Here is a 26,193-nt window from a genome sequence, read left to right as displayed (position 1 = left end):
AAAATCTTTAAAAAAAAAAAAAAAGAAAAATAAACCATACCGTTGCTCTCTTCTCTCGAGGGCCTGTTGTTTAGTTCATCAGCCGTTTCTTCCATTGGTGACAGTGAGGGTCAGTGTTAACCTCTTCCTCTGCCTTATGAGAGATGACATTTACCAGCAAGGTGAGCCGCCAAGGTACCTCTGAGAATATCCCTAAGAAGTCCGAGTTCTTACTGGCCGTTGTAAAGGGCTTTTCAGATCTGCCTGGGAACCCCTCTGTGCCAGAATATTCACTGGTGGTTTGGTTTGTGGCTTAATGAAGCAGTTGCTGCCTTGAATTACTGACTCTCAGTCTTTCAGTTTCTGGGAAGGTCTACTCCTTTTTACTGAATTTTCCCGTCTCTTTATCATCTCCTCGTGTCTGGAGTGGGACAAACCCTCCGTAACTAACGTTTCCACTTTCCTGTTGGTTCATATCTGTGCTGCAGTCTGGCACTCTCTACCGGTTGTGGATCAAGCTCATTAACCAGCTCCCTCTCTCTTCATTAGCAGTTTAATTATTTCATTAAGGTTTTAGTTTCAGTGATTATTTTCCAGTTTCTAGTCTGTTCTGTCCGTTTACAAATCTGCCTGTTTATTTTTTATCTCTTGCGCCTTACCCATATTTTCAATTCCCTCTTTTATTTCTTTTTTTAAAATTTAACTTTATTTTAAATTCAGTTAATTAACATAGTGTAAAATTGGCTTCAGGGGTAGAGGTCGGTGATCGTCAGCTGCACACAGCCCCCAGTGCCCATCCCCGCGCGCCTCCGTCGTGTCCGTCCCCCAGCCTTCCCGTCCCCCACCTCCTCCCCCCCCAACTACCCTCAGTTTGTTTCCTCCGGTGAAGAGTCTTGTGGTTTGTCTCGCTCTCTGATTTCATCTGCTTTTAGTCAGTTCTTTTATTTCTATAGGCATACTAGGTGTACTTCCTTTATATTTGATGATTCTGGGTGTCTTGTGACCCTTACCTGGGAGCTCGTGTCCACTGGGGAACGCTATTGGTGTGTTTTTGAAACCCCTTTTGAGGATGCGTTCCTCCGGAAAGAATTTAAATTTGCTTCTGTTGGCAACATCCTATTAGTTCTGACAGCTGTGTGATGCTCAGTGGTCCAGGCGTGATTGACGTAATTACTGCTCTGCGGCCAGGCACGGGGGAGGGGCCTGAAGTGTGTGCTTCCTGTCCTCAGCACGGAGCGCGCTGGGAGCTGCTTTGTCGCAGCTGTGCTCGCAGCTGCTGTGAGACGCTGACGCTACGTCCCCTGTTCCCTGTGACTAACGGTAAAAGTAAGACACTGAGCCCGAGAAGCATCACTCCTAAAACCACTGTAGTAATCCGGCATTTGAAAGTTACCGTGAAGAACTGCCGTAACTTTGTATCCAGTGGCACTGATGATAAGCGCTGACGTCGCTGAGCTCCTTCTATGTGCCAGACACGCTCCTAAGTGCCGCGCAGGTCTCGGCTCCGTGAATCCTGGCAGTGCTCCCAGGGGCGTGTGCCCATTTTGCAGCTGAGTATGGACAGGTGCCAGTCGGGCAACTTGCTGCAGGCGTCACTCTGCTGGGCTCTCTCGAAGCAGAAGCTGGCATGGGCTCAGGACCACGTGATCTGTTGAGTGTGTCCTGCCCTTGGGGAGAGCCTGTGGCCAAGCAGGGCAGCAGGATCCAGTGGGGAGACTGAGCTGAACAAGGAAGGCGTCTAGCCTCACGGGATCCAGGCGGAGGAGCAGGGGAGGGCAGTGCCGTGGGCTGTAGGAGTGGTCTCAGACTCCCGTCGTCCAAGGTCGTGCTCCAGAGCGGGTCGCAGATGAAGCCAGTGGCGGGAGTGGGGTGCACAGGGAGGGACGGGGACTGGGGTGGGCGCCGGCAGTGTCTGCCACAGCCACGCAGCTGGGAGGGGGGGAGCAGAGCGCCAGGCCGGACTAGCCGGCTGCAGGTTGCCCGGCCTGACCTCCGCGCCAGCTTCCTCCGTTTACCTCAAGCCCCTGACTAGTCAACCCAAGGACGCCTGCGGTTTCCCAGACAGTTTAAATTGGTTTGTTTGGGGAAGATTTTGTGCCCATTCATGCAGAGGTTGTAAGACGGTTTCAACAACCACCCTCTTGTTTCGTGGTTGCCCCAGTTTGGGGAGGCCTATCCGTGCCCATTTTGCATTTGCTCAAGGCTGGGACCGAGGTACACAAGCCTGCAAGTCAGTGTCTCTTGAGCCTGAGGATGAACACGTCTCTCGGGCCTTGCCCAGCGCCGCTCCGAGAAGGGCCGGGATCGGCAGCCTCCCTCCGTGGCAGAGCAGCGTGGCCCCGAGAATCCCGGCGCGTCCCTCGGTTCCCCTCCTGCCTCTTGTCAGTGGGGACATGATGGAATGAGGCACATAGGCGTCGATCGCCTCAGCTTTTAGAGCTTCTGGGTCTCAGACACTCAAAGCTGCACAGTCAGGGGGTCTGGGAAGCTCTGGGAGCAGGACAGCCGTCCTCACCAGAGCCTCCCCGCGGGCGGGCACCTGTCTGGACATGCTCTCTCTCTCTCTATCGCGCTTCACTTGGTCTTCGTCTGCTTCCACCCGGTCTTCTGCTTGGAACCAGCTTCCCTCTCAGAGTCTGTGCTAGCCAGCGCGGTCAGTCCAGCGCTGCCTCCTGTCCAGCTGTGTGGCTCCTGTAAGGGCTGGTCTGGTCTGAGGCGGACGCCTCTGTTCTCTAGCCACCAGTCGGGAGTGAGCCTGCTCTCTCTCCCAGGGCCCCAAAACCTAAGTCGAGATTACCAATAAAAAGCAAAACAAAACAAAACAAGGGGCGCCTCAGTGGCTCAGTTGGTTAAGCATCTGCCTTCGGCTCAGGCCATGATCCTGGGGTCCCAGGATCGAGCCCCACATCGGGCTCTCTGCTCAGGGCAGAGCCTGATTCTCCCTCTGCCTCTGCTGCTCCCCCAGCTTGTGCGCGTGCTCTCTCTCTCTCTCAAATAAATAAAATATTTTTTTTTAAAAAAAGATCTTTGTACTGTAAAATAGGAAATTAAAGAAGACAGACGGAGGGCTGTATTCACTCGTGGATTAGAAGGCTCAGAACAATGAAATGTCAATACTTCTAAAACCGATCAACAGATTAAATGTAATGCTAATCAGACTCCCAGCAACTTCTAAAAATATATTCACAATTCTAAAAATTATATGAAAATTTAAAGGACATAGCCAAGACAATTTTGAAGAAAAACAGAGTTCAAATAATGCTGTTTGATATCAATGCTTGCTTTAAAAATACAGTGATCAGTACAGTATTGTCATAAGGATAGGGAAAGAGATTAACAGAACAGAATATGGAGTTCAAAAAGAAACCTGCACATATAAGTTCAGTTGATTTTTGACAAAGACAGTAAAGCATTCAATGAGGAAAGGAACTTTCAATAAATTGTGTTGGAACGACATTTAGAAAAAAAAAATGAACCTTGCCCCTCCACTCACGCCACGTGCAAAATTTAATCTGAGATGAATCATAGTCCTAAGTGCAAAAGTTAGTATCACAGCTTCTATAGACACCATAGAAGAAAATCTTTATGACCTTGAGGTAGGTGAGATTTCTTAAATGGGGTATAAAATGCATTCTACATGAAAGAAAATATTGTTAACTTGGGCTCCATCAGAATTAATATATTCTACTCATTAAAAGAAACTGTTAGTAAAGGCAAAAGACAAGCCACCAACTTGGCAAAAAAAAGTCACAATGTATATAACAGGCCTCATATCCAGAATATGTAAAGAACTCCCTTAAATCAATAATAAAAAGTTGGGGGCACCAGGGTGGCTCAGTCAGTTAAGCATCTGACTCTTGACCTCTGCTTAGGTCACAGACTCAGGGGTGTGAGACAGCCCTGCACTGGGCTCCCTGCTGAGTGTGGGGTCTGCTTGGGATTCTCTCTCTCTCTCCCTCTGCCCCTTCTTCCGCTTGCATGAGCGTGCACACACACTCTCTCTACCTCTCTCTAGAATAAATAAATATATCTTAAAAAATAATAAGTCAATCTGTTTGGTTTAAAACTAAAGATTTGAACAGTCGTTTCAGAGAGGTTGATGTCTAAGTCAAGAAAGAATGTAGGAAAATATATTTGACATCATTAATTACCAGGAAATAAAAATTAGAAGCATAATGAGATACCAGTCCATACTCAAGAGATCAAACTTCGTCCTCGGAGGGGTGTTCAGCAGCTAGAATTGTGATATATCGCTGGGGGAGTGTAAAATGCTGCAAACACCTTGTCACAGTCTCTGGCAATTCCTCATGAAAATAAATACAAACCTACCTACCAGGTACTTATAAAACAGACATGAATCCAGAGACTGACAAAAACGCTTGAGCCAGAACACCCCTAGCTTCACTCTGCTTATGGGGCCACACCGGAAGTAACCCCATGTCCACCAGCAGGAGAACAGGAGACCGTGGGGTCCCAGGATGGAGCCCTGCATCACTAGGCTATATTTATCTGGTGGGATACTGTTTGTCGGCAAAGACAACAAGCTGCGGGCACGTGCTCTCATGTGGATGAAAGGAGGGAGGTGAAGGAGAGAAGCCGTACGAGTCCACTTATGTGAAGTCGGAGCAGACAGGCCGAAGCCGCCACGAGACCCATCCCAGGAGTGTTTGAGGCCAGGGTGGGGTGTCTGTATGAGCGTCCACTGGAAAGAGGCGTGAAGGGGAATTTTCTGGGCTGGTGGAAGGCATTCTTGATCTCCATCTGGGTGACTTCAGACTGTGTCAGCGATGTCAATGAAGCACTCTCAGGACAAAGAATTCTCCAGTAAGCCACCACCCGGAAGGGCAGACCTAGAGGACCACTCTGCCCCTGTGACAGGACTTCCTGTGGATTCTTCGTTAGCACTTGTTGCAGGCTGATCCCGTTGTTTCATGTGCGAGTCATCGAGTTGCCAGCGGACCAGGAAATCCCCCGCACTCATGAGGACTTTCATATTTACTTTGGAGTCAGAACAGCATGTCCCCTTTGTTCAATTTCACTTTTGCTTTCCTTTCTAGAGCCCCGGGTGGACCAGATCTCTTCAGCTGAAAATGCAAGAAGTTAGAGTGAGAAGCTGGGACTGACGTTGCGAGAGCCTTTCCACCCTGGGAAACTCCTTCCAGAGAAGGAGTGTGTGAGCGTCCTGATTACCCGAAGGGAAAAAAATATTTTAAAACTGGTTTTTTAGTAACTGGATATTGAGAACACACCAGAGGTGAACGTTACCAAGTTTCCAAACCAGGAACGGGGTGAGCGTGCTTCTCACACCTTGCTTACATGCAGACAGCAGAGGAAAGCACGTAAATCAGATAGAAATGGCCCCGTGTGTCATTCTGTCACTGTCCTCCAGCATTTCCTTGCTTGCTTGTGTGTGTCAAGGGTATTGGAGAGAAAATAGGTTATATGTGAGTGCTGGAAGGGAAAAATGGAGTTTTTATATGAAACCTTTGGGATAGTCACAGGGTTAGAGGGAAAATATAAGGCAAGTCACATTACTAAAACACTAGGTGCAGGTGTCTGCAGTCGGCAGCGGGTCTGTTCAACACCCGCTCCTCCAGGTACCTGCTGGTGCTGGGGTACTGTGAGCAAAACCCTGGCAGGCCTTGCTCCCGTGCAGCGTAGCAGCGTTACAGGAAGCAGTTCTTGCAGGAAGTCCACACTTAGGGTTCTCTCCAGTCGGTTGAGCGACCAGCTCTTGGTTTGGCCCAGGTCATGGTCTCAGGGTCGTGAGATCGAGCCCCGCATCGGGTACCTTCTTGGGATTCTGTCCCTCCCTCTCACTCTGCATCCTCCCCCACTCCACCCCGTTCATACACTCTAAAATAAGTAAATGAATCTTTAAGAAAAAAAAATCAGCCATTGAACTTGGGTGAAATGTGGCAGAGGAGACAGTGATCTCCTCCAGGCCCTGGTGGGTCTGATCTCAGCTCTCATAGAGTCTGAGGTGCCTGGCCCAGTTTTGTTTTGTTTCTTTTTTTCTAGTTTTCTTTTATCTTCTTTCTTTCTTTCTTTCTTTCTTTTTTCTTTCTTTCTTTCTTTCTTTCTTTCTTTCGAGTAGACCCCACACCCAGCATGGAGCCTAGTGCAGGGCTTGAACTCACCACCCTGAGATGAAGACCTGAGCTGAGGTCAAGAGTCAGACACTTAGCTTACTGAGCCACCCAGCTGTCCCAGGCCCCGTGTTTAAATTGGGGTAGGTGCTCCCTTGTGCAGGGTCACTGGGTCCTACAAAGACTTAGTCATGGGCAACAACAGGGAACTCAGACCGTTCAAAGGGAACTGACAGCCTGACCCTTAATTTCCTCATGTAGCTCTTCCTGAAACGGATCAGCCTGGAAACAAGAGCTGCTCAACAGGCCAGGCCGTCCCTGTCTTCTCATCAGCCCTGCTCTTCTGAAAAGGACAGGTGCACCTCTCACCCATCTTGGGTTTAAAACTAGTATATTGTCCCTCAGTGTAAAATCTTCCTGGACAATTAGAAATAATTGCTGTTAGTGTTCAAAAAATGATATCTGCCTACAGAAGTGCCCGGTGGACTATGAGACATCCAGTTAAATTTGAATGTAAGATAATCAATGAATAATATATTGCATGGGACAAACTTATACAAAAAGTTATTTATCTCAAGTTTAAATTTAACCAGGTATCCTGTATTTTATTTTAAAAATATTTTATTCATTCATTAGGGAGAGAGAGAGAGTGTGTGCACAAGTGAGCGGGATGAGGGGCAGAGGGAGAAGCAGGCTCCCCACTGAGCAGGGAGCCCAATGCAGGGCTCAGTCCCAGGATCCTGGGATCATGACCTGAGCCGAAGGTGGAAGCTTCACCGACTGAGCCACCCAAGTGCCCCATAACCTGTATTTTAGTTTCCTAACTCTGGCAACACAAGGCCCATGGTTTCCAGGCCACTGATTTCCACGACATTGAGTGGTCTCCTGATAACTAAATTTCAATTAAAGATCATTAAATCATTAAATATGGGTTTATAAAACAGAAGTTCAGAAAATTGTGAAAACTTGACATAAAAACATTTTTCTGGTCCTATTTATATTTACTTACGTAGAGAAGGTTTTCAACACTTACCTTTGGATGTGGAAAAATGGAGCAGAACCTGTGCTGAACTGGTCATACTCTAATGATAGGTAATACCAACAAACACACGTTTGAACAGGTTGCTCAAATATGAGCTGAAGCCCCCATTAAGATTGTGTTTGTAGTAGAATTTTACTTTTTATCTTTAGTAATTAGCAGTATTTATGATCTATATTGTTTTGATCAACTGTGTAACTAATGGACTGAAACTAGTGTATCAGTGATGCGATCAGGGAGACATTTTAAACGAAGCTTTATGATCACAGGGAAAAAATTAGATTGGCTCGTGCACATATTTCAGAAATACGAGTATAGAGGTGTCTCTTGTAAGAAGACATTAAAATTCTGTGGGGGCACCTGAAAGTCGTATAATGCTGTTTGTTAACTATATTGGAATCAAAATTAAATTGTGAGGGCAGTAGATTGTTCAGGACGAAAAGCAATGATACAGTATTGCAGTTATTGGAGGTGAGCTGATGTGTTGTGGTGATGCTGGGCATTAAATGGTTAGATATTTACATTTCCCCGAATTCTCTGCAGAGTGCTGCGTCCGTTTCCTTCTAACACACCTAGTCTGCGTTTGGCAGTAGCTTTGCAGCTGGGACGGCTTCTAACGTTGTCATTTGAGTTAGACATGTGCAGGGAAGAGCTTTTCAGACTTCTTTGGGCGGGTGCAGGATCCGCGCTGTGTAAGGCCCACGGAGGTTTTCAGAAAACGTCCCATCAAGCTTTGAACGAAGCGGGCTCAGGAGAGGATCGACCTTTCCCGGTGGCGGATGAACGCAGTCATCCTGGCACGGTTCCGGCGGCGGCCCTAACCGCGGGGCCCCGGAGGTGCGCGCGCTCCCGCGACCCGGCGGAACGGGGGCTGCGGGGGCGCGGCGGCCTTCTCCCCGGAGCGCAGGCCCGGCAGGCGGCGCAGCCCGGCGCAGCCCTGGCGGGGCCCGTGGAGCCGAGGCGCCGGCGCGGGGCGGGGCGGGGACTCCAGCGAGAGCCCCGCCCGCGCGGAGGCCTGGGGCCGGCCGGCCGGGACACCAGGCTTCGCCGCCGGGGGCCCTAGGCGCCGGCCCCGCTGAGAGACGACGCCCCGATGCCCGAAGCCGGAGGGTCGGCTCCGAGCTGGGCGCAGGGAAGACCCCCGGCCGCCGCGCGCACGTCACTGCTGTCGGGAAGCGGGGCGCGGGGACCCGGGCCGCAGCCGCGCGGGCGGAAAGGCCGCGGCCGGCACAGCGGCGCCCCCGGGGTCGCGGAAATCCCCCGGGGAGCTTGCCAGGCCGCGGCCCAGGGGAAGTGCGTGTGGTTACCGCCGCGGACTTCCCCCACGGCCTGCGAGGAAAGCACCGGCCGCGGGCCGCACGGGTGGGGGCGGCGGCGCCGCTAAAAGCCGCGTAGGCCGCCCGCCCGCCCCGGAGAGCAGGGCGCCCGCGGCCACCCCAGGACACGGCCGGCGGCAGGCGCTGGCGCGCGGGGCGTAGGGGCGGCAGGTGGGTGACGGGCCGTCGGGTGCGCGTGTGCGGATCCCCCGGACGTGGTGCGGCCCACGGGGGAGCGCGGCGGGGGGCGAGGGTCGGCCGGGAGGCGGAGGGCCAGGCGTCGCGGCGGGGACCCCCGGCCTGTGTGCACCTGCGCGCCACTCGGCGGGGAGCCCGTGGGCGGGAGGCCCTCGTGGCTGGGGTGAGCCCCAGGGCCCGGTGGCGGTTCCGCCGTGGAGGGTGTCCCTGCGCTTCCCAGCTGCGCGCCGCAGACGACCCCGTGGAGGAGCGAGTGCCGGCGCGCGTTGGCGCGGAGCAGATTTGCGGTCGCGTCCTGGCGGGCAGCTGGGGCAGCCGGCAGTGCGGTTGGTCTCGGCTGCCCCGTGTTGAGGGCTCGGGGCCGATGCTGACGAACTGGGGTTGCCAGTGGTCATCCCAGCGCCGCTGCTGCTGAGCGCCGCTGTGTGCAGGGACCCCCTGCCAGCACGGTTCAGGCTGTGTGCCAGGTGGTTGCCATGACCATCTCCGTGGGCAGTGAGCTTGCTGGGGCTCAAGGAGGTTTCCTTGCCAAAGGTCCCGCCCTTTGCTAGGGGGACCTGAATGGTATCTGAAAACCCAGAATCTGTGACTTCAAACCCTGATCTGAAGCCGTGGGGCAGCAGACTTTGTAGTCAGTAATGGAGAGTTGATGTTCTTAATGCCATACAAATGAGCGTGTTGTGGTCACAGGGTGCTGGGGCAAGTCTGCTGACCTTCCCTTGTTCAGCAGCTATGGAGAATGTTCTCCATTTTGTGCGGAGCCCCGTGGATGTTGGCAGTGGAAGGACTGGTCCAGAGCTGAAAGCTGGTTCTCTCTGAAGAACCTCACGGTCTGGGGGAGGCGGGAAGGGAAGGCATACTCTCCCTCCGGCCTCCGAGCTGTGGGTCTGCCAGGTGCCCTGGAGGGGGGACACCCCCACCAGCCCTGGGATCGAGAAGGTTGCTCGCCAGAGCTGCTAAGAGAAGAGAAGAGGCTGAGACCTTGAGGCATTCGGAGAGGGAACCACTAGAAAGGAGACAGGAACCCCAGAATGGCATCAAGAGGCCAAGGAAGGAGAACATTTCTTTTCTAAGATTGATTTATTTATTGGTGAAAGAAAGCAAGCGAGCTGGGGGTGGGGAGAGGGGCAGAGTGAGACAGAGAAGCAGGCTCCCCGCTGAGCAAGGAGCCTGACGTGGGGCTCGATCCTAGGACCCCGAGATCCTGACCTGAGCTGAAGGCAGACGCTTTACCCACTGAGCTCCCCCAGGTGCCCGTGGGGTGGGACATTTCTAAGAGGAAGTGGGCCCTAGCGTCAGGTGCAAACATTTCCGTAGGTTTTGGGAAAGAAGGCTCTGGTGTTATTAATGCTGACGGTGGTTTAAGGCATGTTGGTCAAATCCAGTTGTTCTGGGAGGCCTCAGCTGAAGACGCTTTTGCATTCACTGGCTGTGAAGGGAAAGTGAGACGCCGCCCAGCTGACCCTTGAACAGCTGGGTTCCAACCTCACTTCCACTTACACGCGTATGGCTTCGGTCAGTATGGTACAGTGCTGTAAATGCGTTTTCCTTTGATTTTCTTAACATTCTGCTTTGCTGACTTTCTTGTAAAAATACAGTACGTAATACATACAATATCTAAAATACACGTTCATTGGCGGTTAGCAGTAACACCTTTAGTCAAGTACAGTTTATTACAAAGTTTTGGGGGTCAACAGAGTCAGATCTTCAACAGTGTGGGGAGGGGCGTGGGCACTCCGACCCCTGCATTGTTCAAGAACCAACTGTGGTTGCTAGAAAGGAAAGTGGGCTTGAAAGAGGACTTTTGCTGCTGTCCTCATTCGGAAACCAAGGCGGACTTGGGCGTGCCTGCTCCTTCGAAGGAAGCGTCAGGAGAGGCTGGGGTGGGGGGCAGGGTTTCTGATGCAGCAGGCGGGCTGTAGGGAGAAAGGGGTGGGTTTGGGGGCATGAAAGGGTCACTGCTCAGCGAGGTCTCTTCGGGACGCAGAAGGCAAAGCAGTCTTCCAGAGGGGAGCAGGGAGAACTTTGGGAAGGATCCCAAAGGCTTCAGGATTGTGGAGGGCAGTGGGCTAGGGAGCTGCCTCGGGCCGCGGACAGCTATGCGGGGATAGCGGCCCCAGCCCGTGAGGTGGTCGGCGTCCCCCAGAGCTCTTGGAGGTCTGTGTGCAGAAGCGGCTAGGAGAGTTGGAATGGATGCGGGATGGGCATCTTGGAGGACTCTCGTCCTCTGATCGTAAGTGGTTGCCCGCCTGTCCACAGAGTCTGTGCGCCTTGTGTGCACAGCTGGGCTTCTGGAGCACAGGGCCAGGGTGCGGGGCCTCGAGTGTAGACAGGCCAGGCAGGCGGCGTAAATGAACAGAGGCAGGCGTCTCTTTTAAACAAAAACATACTTCATTTGTGTATCTTAACGGGTAGGAATAGTCTCCTTTTCCACGAAGAAATAGGGCACCTTCATTTTTTTCCCAACTTGTCTCTCTTGGTCCACTTTGCATTTCTGTCACTTTCGACAGATACAGGTATTAGGACAATTTCACTTTTTTAAAATTTTACTTATTTATTTGACAGAGATTACAAGTAGGCAGAGAGGCAGGCAGAGAGAGAGGAGGAAGCAGGCTCCCCGCTGAGCAGAGAGCCCGATGCGGGGCTCGATTCCAGGACCCTGGGACCATGACCCGAGCCGAAGGCAGAGGCTTTAAACCACGGAGCCACCCAGGCGTCCCCAATTTCACTTTCTTAGTAACGGCCCCGTCAGAAGAACCGTGGTGCCCGTTCAGTGACACATGCCCTGGACAGTCTGAATGTCAGAGTCAGCATGCCCGCTGGGAACAGTGACGCCTCCCCTCATGGCCCGCTCCCTGTTGCCATGTGGGAACTGCCCTGTTGCCCTTCAGGTTTTTCAAGAGGAGCTTGGGATCTAGAATGTCATGGAAAGTCTCTTACTTTTAAAAAATGTTGGTAATTAATTACAACATTAAAGAAGAAAATCTGTGATCCCGGGGCATCTGGGTGACTCAGTTAGTTAAGCATCTGCCTTTGGCTCCGGTCATGGTCCCCGGGTCCTGAGATCGAGCCCCACACAGGGCTCCCTGCTCACTGGGGGAGACTGCTTCTCCCTCTGCCCCTTCCCTTCCCCCAGGGAAGTCCCCCACCATGTGCGTGGGAATTCTGTTGTTTCTGTAACTCTTCTCTGTATAAATTTCAAAATAGCAAGTTACAGGAATGAGTCAAGCACCCGAGGTCTGGTCCAGCATGAGCTGGACCTCCTCGTGCTCCTGCCGGCACCAACTTGAGCCAGTGGGTCCCCCCAGGATTTCTCAGTCCTGCGGGACCTTGTGGGCACAGCACACAGTCCTGCATGAGCAGCCCTCTGTGCTGGGGGAAGGTTTGAAGAGAGCAAGCACTGTGTTACAGCTATGAGTTATTTGACTTGGAAAACTCTTTCTTTTTTTAAAACAGGTTTTACAAAAGAGGCAAACTATTCGACTTCTTCTAGATTTTTTCCAGTTTCTTCTGTATATCCAAACATCTCAAAATGGAGGCCTAAACCCCTTAAAAGGGACTTAGTCTAATCTCCGGGAGGTAGTTTTGTGCATGAATACACAAATTCAATAGTGAATTGGAGTTTTCAGTATCCAAAGAATGTTAATTTAAATAAGCCTAGCTCATATGACCGAATCTAGTCCTGTGAGTTCTAACCCTAAAGTGATGATAATCTAGATTTGAATCTGACTTGTGGGCATAAAGGGGAAGTGATTTTCGCTGGAACATATCGTTGGACCCCTGGGTGCCGTGCAGCATAGAAAAAAGGAACTCGTGTTTGGTAAAGATCTAAAAATGAGTGGCAGTTATCTAGAACGCAGAGTAAATGCTCGGCCCTCTGCTAAAGTAGAGAGATGTGCAGGAGAGACCTCTGATGGGTGGGAGTCAGGAATGCATCCATCCTGATAACTTAATTGAAATAGAATTACTATAATTCAGCAACCAAGCTCCTGACTATGGGCAGTAATTCTTATTTAATAAATTTTGAAACAGGCTTCAAGAAAGACCCATCAGCCAATTCTATTCCCATTTAAGCTCTCATTTGTAAGTTCTAGATCGTTTCATGTGCCCTATTAAAATTATTATAGAAAGAAAAAATTATTTAATTTGAGCAAGATTTGGGATATGCTGTATTTCATGGCATCTGAGATGTCACTGGTTGTAGGACACACTGTCAATTTAAATACTTTTGGGAAATAAAAATGCTGCTAATTAAAATTTGATGTTATTAGTTATGAGATACCTCTCGATAACAAAGACACTGAAAAGATGCATCCTATTATCAGTGAAATAGGGCCGTGCATTCTCCTTTTAAGGTAGGTCTTATCCTTTTTCTTTCTTTCTGGCTACCAAATTTTGTAATTAGAAAAAGAGCAAGATGAACCTAGTTTGAGTTTAGTTTCTGTAGAGCACTTACTGAGCGCGGTTTCCCCTGCAAACAAGCCAGCTGAGAACGTCCCGCCTTTGACCTGTGGGCTGGCTGCGTGCTGCCCCAGGCCAGGGGGACTGGGCGCGGACTGTCCTCCGATGCCCCCCCGCCCCGGGCGCCCTGTGCCTTCCCGAAGGGTTTTGGTTATCTTCAGGAGGAGCTGTGTGGCCTCATGCTCACACTGTGTGTGTGAAGGTGGTGCGAGGGGCCGTGTCCATAGTGGTCCCTTGAAATGCGTGCGTGTGGAAGGCAGAGTTCCAGCGAGCCCACACACGGAGCGCACAGGAGGAGGACCAGCCAGGTGCCCGTGTCGAGCCCCGCCCAGAACCAAAATGAACCCAAACCAAGAGCCGTGCACAAAACTACCTCCCCTGAGAAAGGCTAGTCCCTTTCCCTCCCTGCCCCCTTCACTATGGACCTGGTCCAGGAGAGCCTCTGCCTGTCGGGCCTGCTGAAAAGCGCTCCCGCGCTTGAGCTGAGGTACGACCACTCGTGCGAGCTGTACCGCATGTCCACGTTCTCGGCGTTCCCGTCCGGCGTCCCTGTCTCCGAGAGGAGCCTGGCGCGGGCGGGGTTTTACTACACCGGCGTCAACGACAAGGTCAGGTGCTTCTGCTGCGGCCTGATGCTGGACAACTGGAAACCGGGAGACCGTCCCGTGGAGAAGCACAGGAAACTGTACCCCAGCTGCGCCTTCGTTCGGAGTCTAAGCACAGCCTCTGAGCCCGGAACCCGCTGTCCGCCACCGCAGCCTCCTTCGGTCGCGAGCTCTACACACCCGCTGCCGCCCAGCTTGGAGACCACGGGCTATTTCAGCGGGTCTTACGCCAGCTTCCCATCGAGTCCCGTAAACTTCAGAGCAAATCGGGAGTTTGCTCCCCGGAGGCCCAGCCCCTGCGAGGGAGCCCTGAAAACCACGGAGGACAGGCTGCTCACCTTCCAAACCTGGCCCTTGACCTCCCCGCCGGCACAGGATCTGGCCCGAGCCGGCTTCTACTATGTGGGACCCGGGGACAGAGTGGCCTGCTTCGCCTGCGGCGGGAAGCTGAGCAACTGGGAGCCGAGCGACAGCGCTCTGTCCGAACACCTGAGACACTTCCCCGACTGCCCGTTCGTGGACCGGCAGCTCCAGGACGCGCTGCAGAGCGCCGTGTCCAACGCGAGCATGCAGACCCACGCGGCCCGCCTGCAGACCTTCTGCAGCTGGCCCTCCCGCGTGCCCGTCCGTCCCGAGCAGCTCGCCACTGCCGGCTTCTATTACACGGGTAAGGACGCCCCCGGGCTGCACCTTACACAAGCAGGGGGGAGGACATTACAGGAATTCATATGTTGGGTCCAAAATTAATTTCAGGTCACAGTGACGACGTCAAATGCTTTTGCTGTGACGGCGGACTGCGGTGTTGGGAGTCTGGAGACGACCCGTGGGTGGAGCATGCCAAGTGGTTTCCAAGGTAACTTGTGAAACTCTCTTTGCAGATGGTGGTGGTGGTGTGAGCTGGGCTGAACGTATCCCCTTAGAAACAGCTCTTGCTTGATTCAAAAAGGCACTTTTGAATAAATTTAGGACAGATGACTTGGAAAAATAACCTGTTTGAGTGGAAGATAGAGGCTTAGGGTGTTTTTGCGTATAACAAAAAGCGTATATGTTTTAAAATAATATATGTTTATTGGAAAACCAAAATCACACATTGTAGAAAAGTACAGAGAAAAAAATGTAAGCGTCCAGAAGTCTCACTATCCCAAGAGGACCCGTTTGACGAATGGGTGAAGAAGGAGCGGCACACACATACTGTGCAGTATCAGCCACAGAAAAGGGAATCTGCGTGTCATTTGCGATGGCACGGACAGAACTAGAGGGTATTATGCTGAGCAGAATAAATCAGAGAAAGACCGTTATCATATAATGTCACTCACGTGGAATTTAAGAAACAAAACAGAGGATCATAAGTCAGAATCAGAGAGGGAGACAAACCATAAGAGACTCTTTTTTTTTAGATTTTATTTATTTATTTGACAGACAGAGATCACAAGCAGGCAGAGTGGCAGGCAGAGAGAGAGGAGGAAGCAGGCTCCCCGCTGAGCAGAGAGCCCGATGCGGGGCTTGATTCCAGGACCCTGAGATCATGACCTGAGCGGAAAGCAGAGGCTTTAACCCACTGAACCACCCAGGTGCCCCCCATAAGAGACTCTTAATCAAAGGAAACAAACAGCTGCTGGAGGGGAGGGAGATGGGGGAGGGTAATGGGGGGGCGGGCATGACAGAGGCAGCGATGTGATGAGCACTGGGTGTTGTATGCAGCTGATGAACCACTGACCTCTACCTCTGAAGCCAATAATACACCCTGTGTTAATTAATTGAATTTAAATTTTTAAAAACTGAAGTTATTTTAACATTTGAAAAAAAAGGATCAGTTAGCATTTTAGTGAATATCTCTGCAGACATTTTTTCATGCATGTATATATATACAGATAAATGTATATAATAGTAGATGAATTAGGTGTTATAGATGCTGTTTTGAAACCTTTTTCAGTCAATCTTATGTCTCGGACATATTTCCATTCTTTCAATATTTAATATTAATCAGTTGTTTACTGCCAGGCACTGTCTCGGTGGTCAAAATACTCAGCTGAACAAAACCAAGACCCTTGGTCTCATACATTAATTTAATAGCGAGAGAGGCAGACAGTTAACAACTTACTAGGGTGTGTGGGTGGCTCAGTTGGTTAAGTGTCCGCCTTTGGCTGAGCTCATGATCCTGGAGTCCCGGGATCAAGTCCCGCATCGGGCTCCCTGCTCCACAGGGAGTCTGCTTCTCCTTCTGACCTTCTCCCCCATCATGCTCTCTCTCTCTCTCTCACAAGTAAATAAATAAAATCTTTAAAAAACCAACTTAACACATGAGTCATGTAGCACGTCAGGAGATGGTAGTTTCCATGGATAGAGAGAGAAAACAGCCAGGCAAGAGCAATCAGAGCCAGGTCGCGAGGTTGAATTGGGTGTCAGGGTAAAGAGGGACCCCAGCGTGTGTGTTTTCGTCACGACAGAACCCTTGGTCGTCCATTCCTGCGCTTCTGACGGTTCTGTCCTGATTCACGCTCTCCTTTTCTCACTGAGACCAGGTGGTTTATGATTATAGTTTCCAGGCTCAAAACTCCTCGTGTTTTAGTGTGGCTTACTGAGCTCATAATGACTTACCATCCTTGTGTGTTTAGTGCGACGCTCTCACCTGTAGCCCCTTCACACGCCAGATGTTTCAGACTGCAGCCGTTGCAGAGATGAAGAATCCCTCACCCGCGGGTTTTCCAGCAGAGCTGCTAGCCTTTCCGGCGGCAGCTTTGCCAGCGCGTGAGACGGAGGGCGGGTCCGCTTCGGTGGGTGAGGGTTCGTCTTGTGCTGGAGCTGGGCCGCGACGTGCACCGTCTCGGAACTGCCGGATGCACCGGGATCGGACTCACCAGCAAACACGTTCACCTTCCTCATTACTTCCCTTGTCCCTCTTCATATGTTGTGAACTTCCAAATGACAAAGCTGTGCGTGAGCAGGGTCGTCAGTGAGAGAGCTTCCTACCTGTCCCCTTGGCTCTCTTCTCAGCGTGCGGACCATGCGTAGCCTTCCTCGAACTTTGGGAGAGAGCCGCTGGGGCTCGGAGCGAGACAGCCTGCCTTGCCCCGGGGCACTGGGAGCCCGGTGCCCTGTGCAACCTGCCTCGCTTACAGCGTCTCGCCTCTGCTGTGGGAGGCGAAATGAGTGTCAGGTGGTCCCATGCATGTCCACAGTCAGCGGAAATACTGAACAGGCTACTAACGGTGGGGTTAAAATAACCCTAAATTAATTGTGTTTACATTTCAGGTGCGAGTACCTGATACGCATCAAAGGACAGGAGTTCATCAGTCAGATTCAAGCCAGTTACCCTCATCTACTCGAACAGGTAGGGATGGCTTTTTTAGATCATCGGTTAACAACAGATAAATAATATTCTGATAATTACAGAGTACACTACATTAGTGAAAAGACAAGAGTGGCTTCAAAAGTACATCCCTTTAAAAAAAAATACTCAACATGATCTTAGAATTATTTGGATAAAAACATTCAGAATTAGAGATTTCCTGAAAAATAATATTTAAGGTATGGCCCCAAGTATTGCTATAATAAGGTCACAATCAGTTAAATTATTTGAGGAAAACATTGGCTGGGATGGTAGCATTTAAGATACTAATTTTTGTTTCAAAGACTTGAGAAAGAGAATTTTCTCGCTCCTTCTAATCTTCCTGGAAGGAGATTGCTGAGAAGATGGCAGAGCAGGACCCTAGGCTCACCTCGCGGGTCTCATGGGTACAATAGATGATGCCCCCGTCAGCATAAATAACCCAGAAAATGGCCTGGTTAACTGTAGAGAGCAGGCCACAGGGAAGAGGGCAGGAAGGGCGGAGACTGTGTCCACCTGCGGGAGGAGCCACAGCCCAGAGGGGGAGAGAAACACACCCACACGCCGGGGAGCACCCCCCCCCCCCGGAAGACGAATCCCCATGACATTTGGCTTTGAAGACCAGAGGGGCTGAATTTTGTGAGTTTTTACAACCAGCAGGACTGAAAAATGGTATTTTAAAAAATCGCCAGGCTTGGCTCTGGGGCAGCTGGTGGGTGAGAGGAAACTGAGTCCCTGCCCTTAGAGAAACAGCACAAGAAACAGCCCATGGAGATGCAGGGTGAGAAGCAGCAGATTGAAGAACACACCTGGCCGTGGGAGGCAGAGTTCCTCATGGTCTCGGAGGTCCCTGAGGGCGGCAGGAGCTGGCACCACGCCATGCCTCTGCCCCTCGGCGTCAACACATGACCTCCTGTGGGAAACAGCACGGTGCCGACTCACCGCCTGCTTACACCACCCCACCTCCTCCCCTGGGCCGGCCTCCTGCCAGAAGATGGGCACGAACCTTGCCAACACCAGGTACTTTGTGGATCCACTCCATCCGAGGCGTTCTTGGTCAGAGCTCACCCAAACCAGGGCCACGAGCCTGGCAGCACGCAGGCAACCCGCCGGGCCAGCACTGCATCCCAGCTCCCACCGTGTCCCGGGCAGCCGGCTGGGGGCAGACAGCTGATTGGCCGGCAGGCCCCGCCCACCAGTGAAAGCTTCTCAGGAACAACACAGAGACGGTGCCCTGTGGTTCGGGGCATCTCTGGTCTCACTCAGCTCAAAGCCAAGGTGACCCCAGACTGGCCCACAAATGACTCAGGGACGAAATCCTGCCCACAACAGGCCAAGACAACCCCTGCAGACGCCTGCACTGAAGGCAAAAGTGGCTCAGGCACAGCAGCAGAACGCGCACAGCACACTCGGGAGACAGCGCTGAAGTGCTGGCTGCTGGGGAGTGGGGGACGTGGCTTCGCGGGGGACCACAGGACCACCTCTTCATACGGCCACTGGTCTCAGGAGCAGAAGATCAGCTGTCTTTGCTCACACACAGAACACACACACAGTTAGACACAAAGAGGAGACAGGAATACACCCCAAATGAAAGAACAGAACAAAATCGCACCTGGAGCCCCAGGGGAATCAGATGAAGGAACATGCCCGATGGAGAATTTAAAGCAGTGATCAGAAGGATGCTCACTGGACTGGAGAGAAGACGTGAGTAGGCCTGTAACACAGAGGTAAAGAATAACACAGCAGACATGAGTGAGAAACACTCTCTTTAAAAAAATTTTTAATTTTCAAAAACATTTATTTATTTGTTTGACGGAGAGACATCGAGAGAGGGAACACAAGCAGGGGGAGTGGGAGAGGGAAAAGCAGGGTGTCCACCAAACAGGGAGTCTGATGCGGGACTTGATCTCAGGACCCTGCGATCATGACCTGAGCCGAAGGCAGACGCATAATGACTGAGCCATGCAGGAGCCCCAAGAAACACTCTTGACGAATTGAATAGCAGGCAGGAAGAAGTGGAGGAATGAATCGATGAACTAGAAGACAGAGTAATGGACGGTTGCCAAGCTGAGCAGGAGAGAGGAAAAAAATTATGCAAAATGAGAATAGACTTAGGGAATTCATTGATTCCATCAAGCATAAAAATACTCGCATAATACAGATCTCAGAAGAAGAAAAGAGAGAAAAGGGGACAGGAAATTTATTTGATGAGTTAATAGCTGAAAACTTCCTGAATCTGGGGAAGGAAACAGATATCCAGATCCAGGGGGCAGAGAGAGCCCCCAACAAAATCAACCTAACGAGGTCCACACCAAGACACACAGTAATTAAAGTCGCAAAAAGTAATGATAAAGAGAGAATCTAAAAAGCAAGGCACAAAAAAGACAGTTACATATAAGGGAAACCCGATAAGCCTAGCAGAGGTTTTTCAGCAGAAATTTGGCAGGCCAGAAGGGTGTGGCAGGAGAGAGTCAAAGTGCTGAATGGAAAATAATCTTCTTGGAAAAGCAGATAAGCACCTATATAATAGTTTGAGGGTCAAACCCTTTTTAGCCACAGTCAGTAGAACTGCCGTAGGATCCAACTTACCCCAAACAATGACCCAGGAAATGTAAGCTGCTGGGGATGAAATGCACACAGCGATTGTCTCCGGGCTCACTGGGAGGTGTGGCACTTTTCTTGCCGTCATGAATATAGAGTCCATGAAGAAGAGTTTCTGGTGTCGAGAATAGCTCTTGAATGTAAAGGATATATTGCTTTCAAGATAAAAAATCATTTTGCCTACAAGCATGTCAATTTGCAATAAGTTGAATAAAATAGATCTCGACTCATTTATATTGTAACAGGCTAAGACTTGTATTTTAATTTATAAACTTTTTTTTCCTGTAGCTGTTATCTACTTCAGACAACACAGAAGATGAAAATGCTGAATCACCAAGTACGTATAATGACGATAATTGTTGTGTTTAAATGGAACCACAGGTACTGTGGAGAGTGAAAGCTGCTAACGGTCACAGGGTGTACTTGTACGATGCTCTGTGTGATGCGCACTCAGTGCATTAAGCTGGTGTTTCTCAGACTTTAGTGTGCATCGTAATTGCCTAAGGAACCAGATTTCCGGTCTCCGCTTTGAACCTACCATACTGAGTGTCATCTCATGGCGGGACGTGAGTGTCTGTAGGTCTGATAGACGCCAGGCACCCAGCCTCGCCCTGGTTCTCAGACCCTGTGGGGACAGGGGCACGATGACGTGTGATCGGTCACATACTCTTTCTGTAACATGAGAAGGGTAGAAAGCATTACTCCCATTCCTCAGCAGGGACCCTGTGGCTCAGAGAGGCTAAATGTCCTGTCTTTTGAGGCCAACCCTGAAAGGGGACAGAGCCAGGATTTGAACAAGCTCTTCTACTCCATCCTCTAGGGTTTAATTAGTTCAATAAATATTCTGTGTGTCTGGTCCTCTGAGGAAAGAACACGCAACAGGGTAAACAACCCCTGCTCTCGTGAGCGAACAGTCCAGGGGGTACAGACAAGGACGCAGGGAGGAGGAAGGGATACAGTTGGAAAAGTAAAGGGTGCTGTGCTGTGGGAGCCCCGAGGGGCTGCACGCCCGACGTTGGAAGATGAGAAAGGCTTTCCGGAGGACATATTTGCTTTGGCACAGAATCGAGGGGAAGGGTAGGAGTTAAGCAGGTGACAAAGGGAGAAAAAGAATATTCTGGGCAGAGAGAGCAGTGCATGGAAGGCTTACGTGACAAAAACAAAACAGGGACGTGTGCAGAACTGAACAAAATTCCATGTGACCAGAGTGGGATTTGCGAACAGCAGATGAGGGAGGCAGGCCCACGCTCAGAGTGATCAGCCAGGCCGAGCGTGACCTGTGAGCCATCCGTCTGTGACTTCTGGGCTAGATTGTCGCCTGGGAATGAGAAAGTGGCAGGTGATGAGACTGAAGAGGCGAGCAGGGCCGGATCGGCGGTCTCTTGTGAGCCACAGTGGAGCGTTTGTGGAACAGTGGGGTTGTTGGGATTTCTGGGGGAGGGCGACACAGCCGGGTTTGTGTTTATGAAAAGACACTCTGGTGGCATTGCTGAGAAGGCACTAGACAGGAGAGGCGCTCTGGGAGGCCCACAGGGGTGGGGTGAGTGAGGACAGTAGCCTCTTTGAAAAACACAGGAAACATACTGGACTTAGCTCATTTGTTCATTCATCATAGGGAGTAAAGAATGCTCCGTGGACGGGGATCCCCGACATTCCCTTCCTCCCACTCATAGTTCTGCCCAATAATGCATATTTTGTATGGCAGTACAATTTTCCATGCTCTTATTTTAGTGACTGGATACGTACATCATGATTTTAACTTCAACAAAGTTAATATAAAACAATGCCTATAGGTTTTCTGGGCTTTATGTTCTTGAAACTGTAATAACTTTTTTAAAGATTTTATTTATTTATTTGACAGACAGAGATCACAAGTAGGCAGAGAGGCAGGCACAGAGAGAGGGGGAAGCAGGCTTCCCGCCAAGCAGAGAGCCCGATGTGGGACTCGATCCCAGGACCCTGAGATCATGACCCGAGCCGAAGGCAGCGGCTTAACCCACTGAGCCACCCAGGCGCCCCAAACTGTAATAACTTTTAATTCAAAAGATATACAGACTCTCCCAGGATGACGAAATCCTTTATTTCTTGTAGTTGTCCACTTTGGACCTGGAGAAATCCGTTCAGAAGACGCGGTCATGATGAACACGCCTGTGGTGACGGCCGCCTTGGAGATGGGCTTCAGCAGGAGCCTGGTGAGGCAGACCGTGCAGAGTAGGATCCTGAGCACTGGGGAGAATTACAGAACCGTGAACGAGATTGTGTCGGACTTACTGCATGCGGAAGACGAACTCAGGGAAGAGGAGAAAGAGCGAGCAGCTGAGAACAGAGACTCAGGTACATACCCACACTGACCAGTGTCGTCCCTGTGTGGGCGTGACATCACTGTGCGGGTGTGAGGTCACCATGCCATGTGAGGTCACTGTGGGTGTGATGCCACTGTGTGGGTGTCAGGTCACTGCAGGTGTGATGTCGCTGTGTGGGTGTGATGTCACTGCAGGTGTGATGTCGCTGTGTGGGTGCGATGTCACCGTGTGTCAGTCACAGAGAACTCAGGGCAGTTCTGTTCAGTGTTCTCAATTTGAACTCTGGAAAGTTTTTACATTACAATGTATTTGAATTGCCCATCAGTGGATTGAAAATGTGTGTGTTGAATGAAAGCATGTTCTTAATTTATACTTGTGCTCTGGGTTGTTGGCCACGTACAGAATCACTCACCGCTTGTGACCCCACGCCCACTCCTGTAAATTGGGGTGGGATCAGGGACGGTCCCTGTAGTACTCGCATCACAGAGCATCTCAGCCCAGGGACACTGCCACGGCACGAATAACCCAGTCACGTGCGAAGTGTGACTGAGTGTCCTGCCTGCGCACACGGAACCTGAGCCCCCTCGGGGGCCCTTCTGTTCCGGAGGGGAGGGTGAGGACACTGGTGCACGTTCACTCAGGACAGGAGGCCACGCCTGTCCCTGCCTTGTCAGCTGCCCTGCGGCCTCTGCCCTGCGGCCCTTGACAGACGCTGTCTTCCCCCTGAGCACGACCCTTCCCATCTGGCCGCTCTGAATACCGTCCACACTCGGACCCCGACAGGCAGAGGTGTTCATCTCTGCTCTGCTGCCCTTTGCCAAGCGTGGACCAGACCCAGAAGTCTTTGCAACGTTAGCAGCAGACCGCAGCTTTCCACGAGCTCTTACCAGAGGTCTGGGGGTCCCGGAAGCGCGGTCTATCACCGATGGCAATTGGCAGCGACACCTGTTGGGCTCTCTTGGTGTCCCTGAGCCCGTCCTCATGAGTCTCTAGTGCAGCACTATTTTTTATTGAATGGTTCTATTTTTATGTCCTATTGCTTGATAGAGTCAGTGTTTCTAAATCCAACAGTTCTCTTCCCTCACATAATTTTTTTGGACAGCCCGCCTTCTGTCATTGGTTATTTTACAGAAAGAGCCTTATGGATCATGATAAAATTGTGTAGTAATGACTAAACTGAGATTCACAAGGCGTATTCCAAGGGGATAATAAAATTGCAGAATTTCAGAATATAAAATTCTACGTCGATAGATACAAAATTGGATCTCGACGGAGAACAGAATGACCCTATAGACAGGACGGTATCATTGACAAGTACGATTTAGTTTTTAAAAGGCTGTTAGTGTCTTTCCCTACTTACTATAAAAGATTTGGGTAATGACAATATTATGTCTAATGTGGGGAAATAATTAAAACTTTATCCCAACAGGGAATTTTGGAGATATTTCCCAGGTGAACGATAATTTAAGAAATAAACATTCTGTCATTTTAATCTCTTGGCTTCTGTCTTTCCAGTTGAATTGGAATTTCAGTGTTCTTAGGTTCCGAACTGGATTTGGTGAGGGGCTGCGTGGCTGCGCGGAGCGCGTGAGAGGCAGCCAGACGCCAGTCTGCCACCGTTGCCGTTCCTGTTGCCGTTCCCGGCGCGTCCTGCAGCGTGTGCTTGCTTCCTCTTTGTCCACTGCCAGCTGTGGCCCCGGCACCTCCCACGGGAGCACAAGCGGAGGGACCCATGGCACGCAGTGCTGCTCTCCCAGGGCGCAGGTCCCGAGGCAGGCGGCGGGGACCCCTAGGCCCAGCAGTCCCCTGCGGTGCGAACAGGGCATGACTTCAGTTGTGTGTCCGTGTGGAAGGAGGTCTGAGCGGAACTGGAACGTGTCTGTGTTTTCTGTTTTCTAAAGACGATGCAGCGTTGATCCGGAAGAACAGAATGGTGCTTCTCCAGCGTTTGACTCGGGTGCTCCCGATCCTGGACAGCCTGCTGGCGGCCGGAGTGATCAGTGAGCACGAGCACGGGGTGATCCAGCGGACGGCGCAGACGCCCCTGCAGGCAAGGGAGCTGCTCGACACCGTGTTAGGGAGGGGCAGCTTGGCCGCCACCGTATTTAAAAGCTCTCTGCAGGAGATGGACCCCGTGCTGTACAGGCATGTCTTTGGTGAGTGCCGCTCCGTGACTGGGGAACTTTCTAGGTTAGTTGGAAACACACTGCTCACATGCCTGCCAGCAGCAGGCAGGGCGCAGAAGTGTCGAATCCCAATTCTGCACCCCGAAACGAGCATTACACCGTATGTTAACTCATGGGTACTTAAAATTCAGTTCAATTTAAAAAAAGAAAATAGGCTTTTAGCCATACTTTGGGATTCCTGGAAATGATTCAGTCTGATATATAAGCTTTTTCCACAAGAGGAAAGAGTTGTGTAGCCTTTGATGTTGTGACAACTGTTGAGAGCATTTGGCTGGAGTCTAAGCGGTTCCCTTAAAAATGGATACTTTGTGGCTAAATATTAACTGTACTTGTTACTAATAATGCCCTTTTGTGTTTCTCCCTTAGTGCAACAGGACCTAAGGTATATGCCCCCGGAAAATGTCTCAGGTAACATAGTACTCATAATTTAAACCCGTAGAAATCATGGGTTTTATTTTCTCTGCTTTTCATTGGAGAAGCAAGTTGCCTTTCATCAAAAATTTTTCCCTCTTGGGGCGCCTGGGTGGCTCAGTGAGTTAAGCCTCTGCCTTCGGCTCAGGTCATGATCTCAGGGTCCTGGGATCGAGCCCCACATCTGGCTCTCTGCTCCGCGGGGAGCCTGCTTCCTCCTCTCTCTCTGCCTACTTGTGATCTCTGTCTGTCAAATAAATAAAATCTTTAAAAATAAAAAATTCTTCCCTCTTGCCAGACTTACCTGTGGAGGAGCAGCTGCGGCGGCTGCAGGAGGAGAGGACGTGCAAAGTGTGCATGGACAAGGAGGTGTCCGTCGTGTTCATCCCCTGCGGCCACCTGGTCGTGTGCCAGGAGTGCGCCCCGTCTCTGAGAAGGTGCCCCATCTGCAGGGGCGCAGTCAAGGGCACCGTGCGTACGTTTCTTTCATGAAAGTGATCCCAAACTCCGTCTACACTTTTAATGGATTAAATGTATTGTAACTTTGACTACTATACTGGTTTGTTTCCCTAACACTTTTTACCTCTTTGCCTCTCAAAACTGGTTTATATAACTATCTGTCTAAACCCTGTCAGCTGTGGGCACCTAAGAGAGAGAAGAATGATGGGCTTTTGTTCGTGTGAACGAAGACACAGCATTACGAGCACAATGCTAAGTCAGAATTGCAGTACTGCTGAGATGCTGGGTGAATGAAGCTTCCAGAATTTTAAATACTTTGGAGTTGTATTAAGAAACAGGAGCATGCTTGACCTGCCTTTCTGGACATAATTCCTGCTGGTAGAAGGTCTTAATGCTTGCCGAATGACTTTATGGGGACTTGGTGGTTTTGTAAAGAGTGCTGTGACCGACATTTTAATAAAGCCGTCGGAGTCACTGTTGTTCTTTTTTTTTTTTAAAGATTTTATTTTATTTATTTGACAGAGAGAGAGATCACAAGTAAGCAGAGAGGCAGGCAGAGAGAGAGAGGAGGAAGCATGCTCCCTGCGGAGCAGAGAGCCCGATGCGGGGCTCGATCCCAGGACCCTGAGATCATGACCCGAGCCGAAGGCAGCGGCTTAATCCACTGAGCCACCCAGGCGCCCCAAGAGTCACTGTTGTTCTTAACGTCTTTATTTCTGGATCCGTTTACTCCCTCCCAGGCTCCTCCTCCATCCTCCTTAAGACCCCGTGGGTGTTGAACTGTCTTTAGATCCTTTCTCAAAGATGGTTTTTCATCCCCACCGAAGATCCCGGGGTTGGGCGGAACCACACCTGGCTTTCCTCGGCAGGTGGGATGCGTGAGTGGAGATCAGCAAGCTTGCGTGTTCATTCAGGAAGTCTCGTGCCTGCCCTACCCATCAGTAAACGTTCCTTGTTGTCCTCACCACTGTGCTATGAGAGCCGGGACTCGGCCTGCATGTTAGCAGCCCGTTCTGGTGAATGAACTTATTCTGTACTGTCCTGGCAGGACATCTGCCTTGGTCGCGTTACTTTTTGGTACTCAGCACGTGCAACTCATCGTTCTCTATCCTTTGTTTTCTGTAGACTCACTGGGGCTTTAAACCCGGAAGGAACACTGGAGTCGGGGATATTGTCGGGGGGAAAAGCAAAGGTCCGTCTGCTAAAGCACGCCTAGAT

At 50.8% G+C, this 26,193-nt stretch overlaps 1 protein-coding gene across 1 annotated transcript; it reads left to right on the top strand.

Annotated features, from left to right (window-relative positions):
• Positions 1-8,177: 8,177 nt before the first annotated feature.
• On the top strand, positions 8,178-25,449 carry BIRC3 (baculoviral IAP repeat containing 3). Its single transcript, XM_046014536.1, has 9 exons — positions 8,178-8,594; positions 12,078-14,354; positions 14,441-14,540; positions 16,940-17,018; positions 19,905-19,953; positions 21,708-21,950; positions 23,821-24,075; positions 24,472-24,513; positions 24,815-25,449. The coding sequence occupies exons 2-9, from the start codon at positions 13,502-13,504 to the stop codon at positions 25,006-25,008; spliced, it is 1,815 nt and encodes a 604-aa protein (XP_045870492.1). The 5' UTR covers positions 8,178-8,594; positions 12,078-13,501; the 3' UTR covers positions 25,009-25,449.
• The last annotated feature ends 744 nt before the right edge of the window (positions 25,450-26,193 follow it).

Source organism: Meles meles, chromosome 8 (assembly GCF_922984935.1).
Source record: "Meles meles chromosome 8, mMelMel3.1 paternal haplotype, whole genome shotgun sequence".
NCBI classification, from domain to species: Eukaryota; Metazoa; Chordata; class Mammalia; order Carnivora; family Mustelidae; genus Meles; species Meles meles.
The sequence above is the reverse complement of the archived record's forward strand: the minus strand, read 5'-3'. Positions and strand labels throughout refer to the sequence as shown.

Bases quoted from the DNA above. Each gene is read 5' to 3' on its own strand.
- BIRC3 (XM_046014536.1), top strand. From the start codon at position 13,502: ATGGACCTGGTCCAGGAGAGCCTCTGCCTGTCGGGCCTGCTGAAAAGC. The intron at 19,954-21,707 runs GTACGTATAATG...TATTTCTTGTAG, and splicing joins TGAAAATGCTGAATCACCAA to TTGTCCACTTTGGACCTGGA. The intron at 21,951-23,820 runs GTACATACCCAC...TGTTTTCTAAAG, and splicing joins AGCTGAGAACAGAGACTCAG to ACGATGCAGCGTTGATCCGG.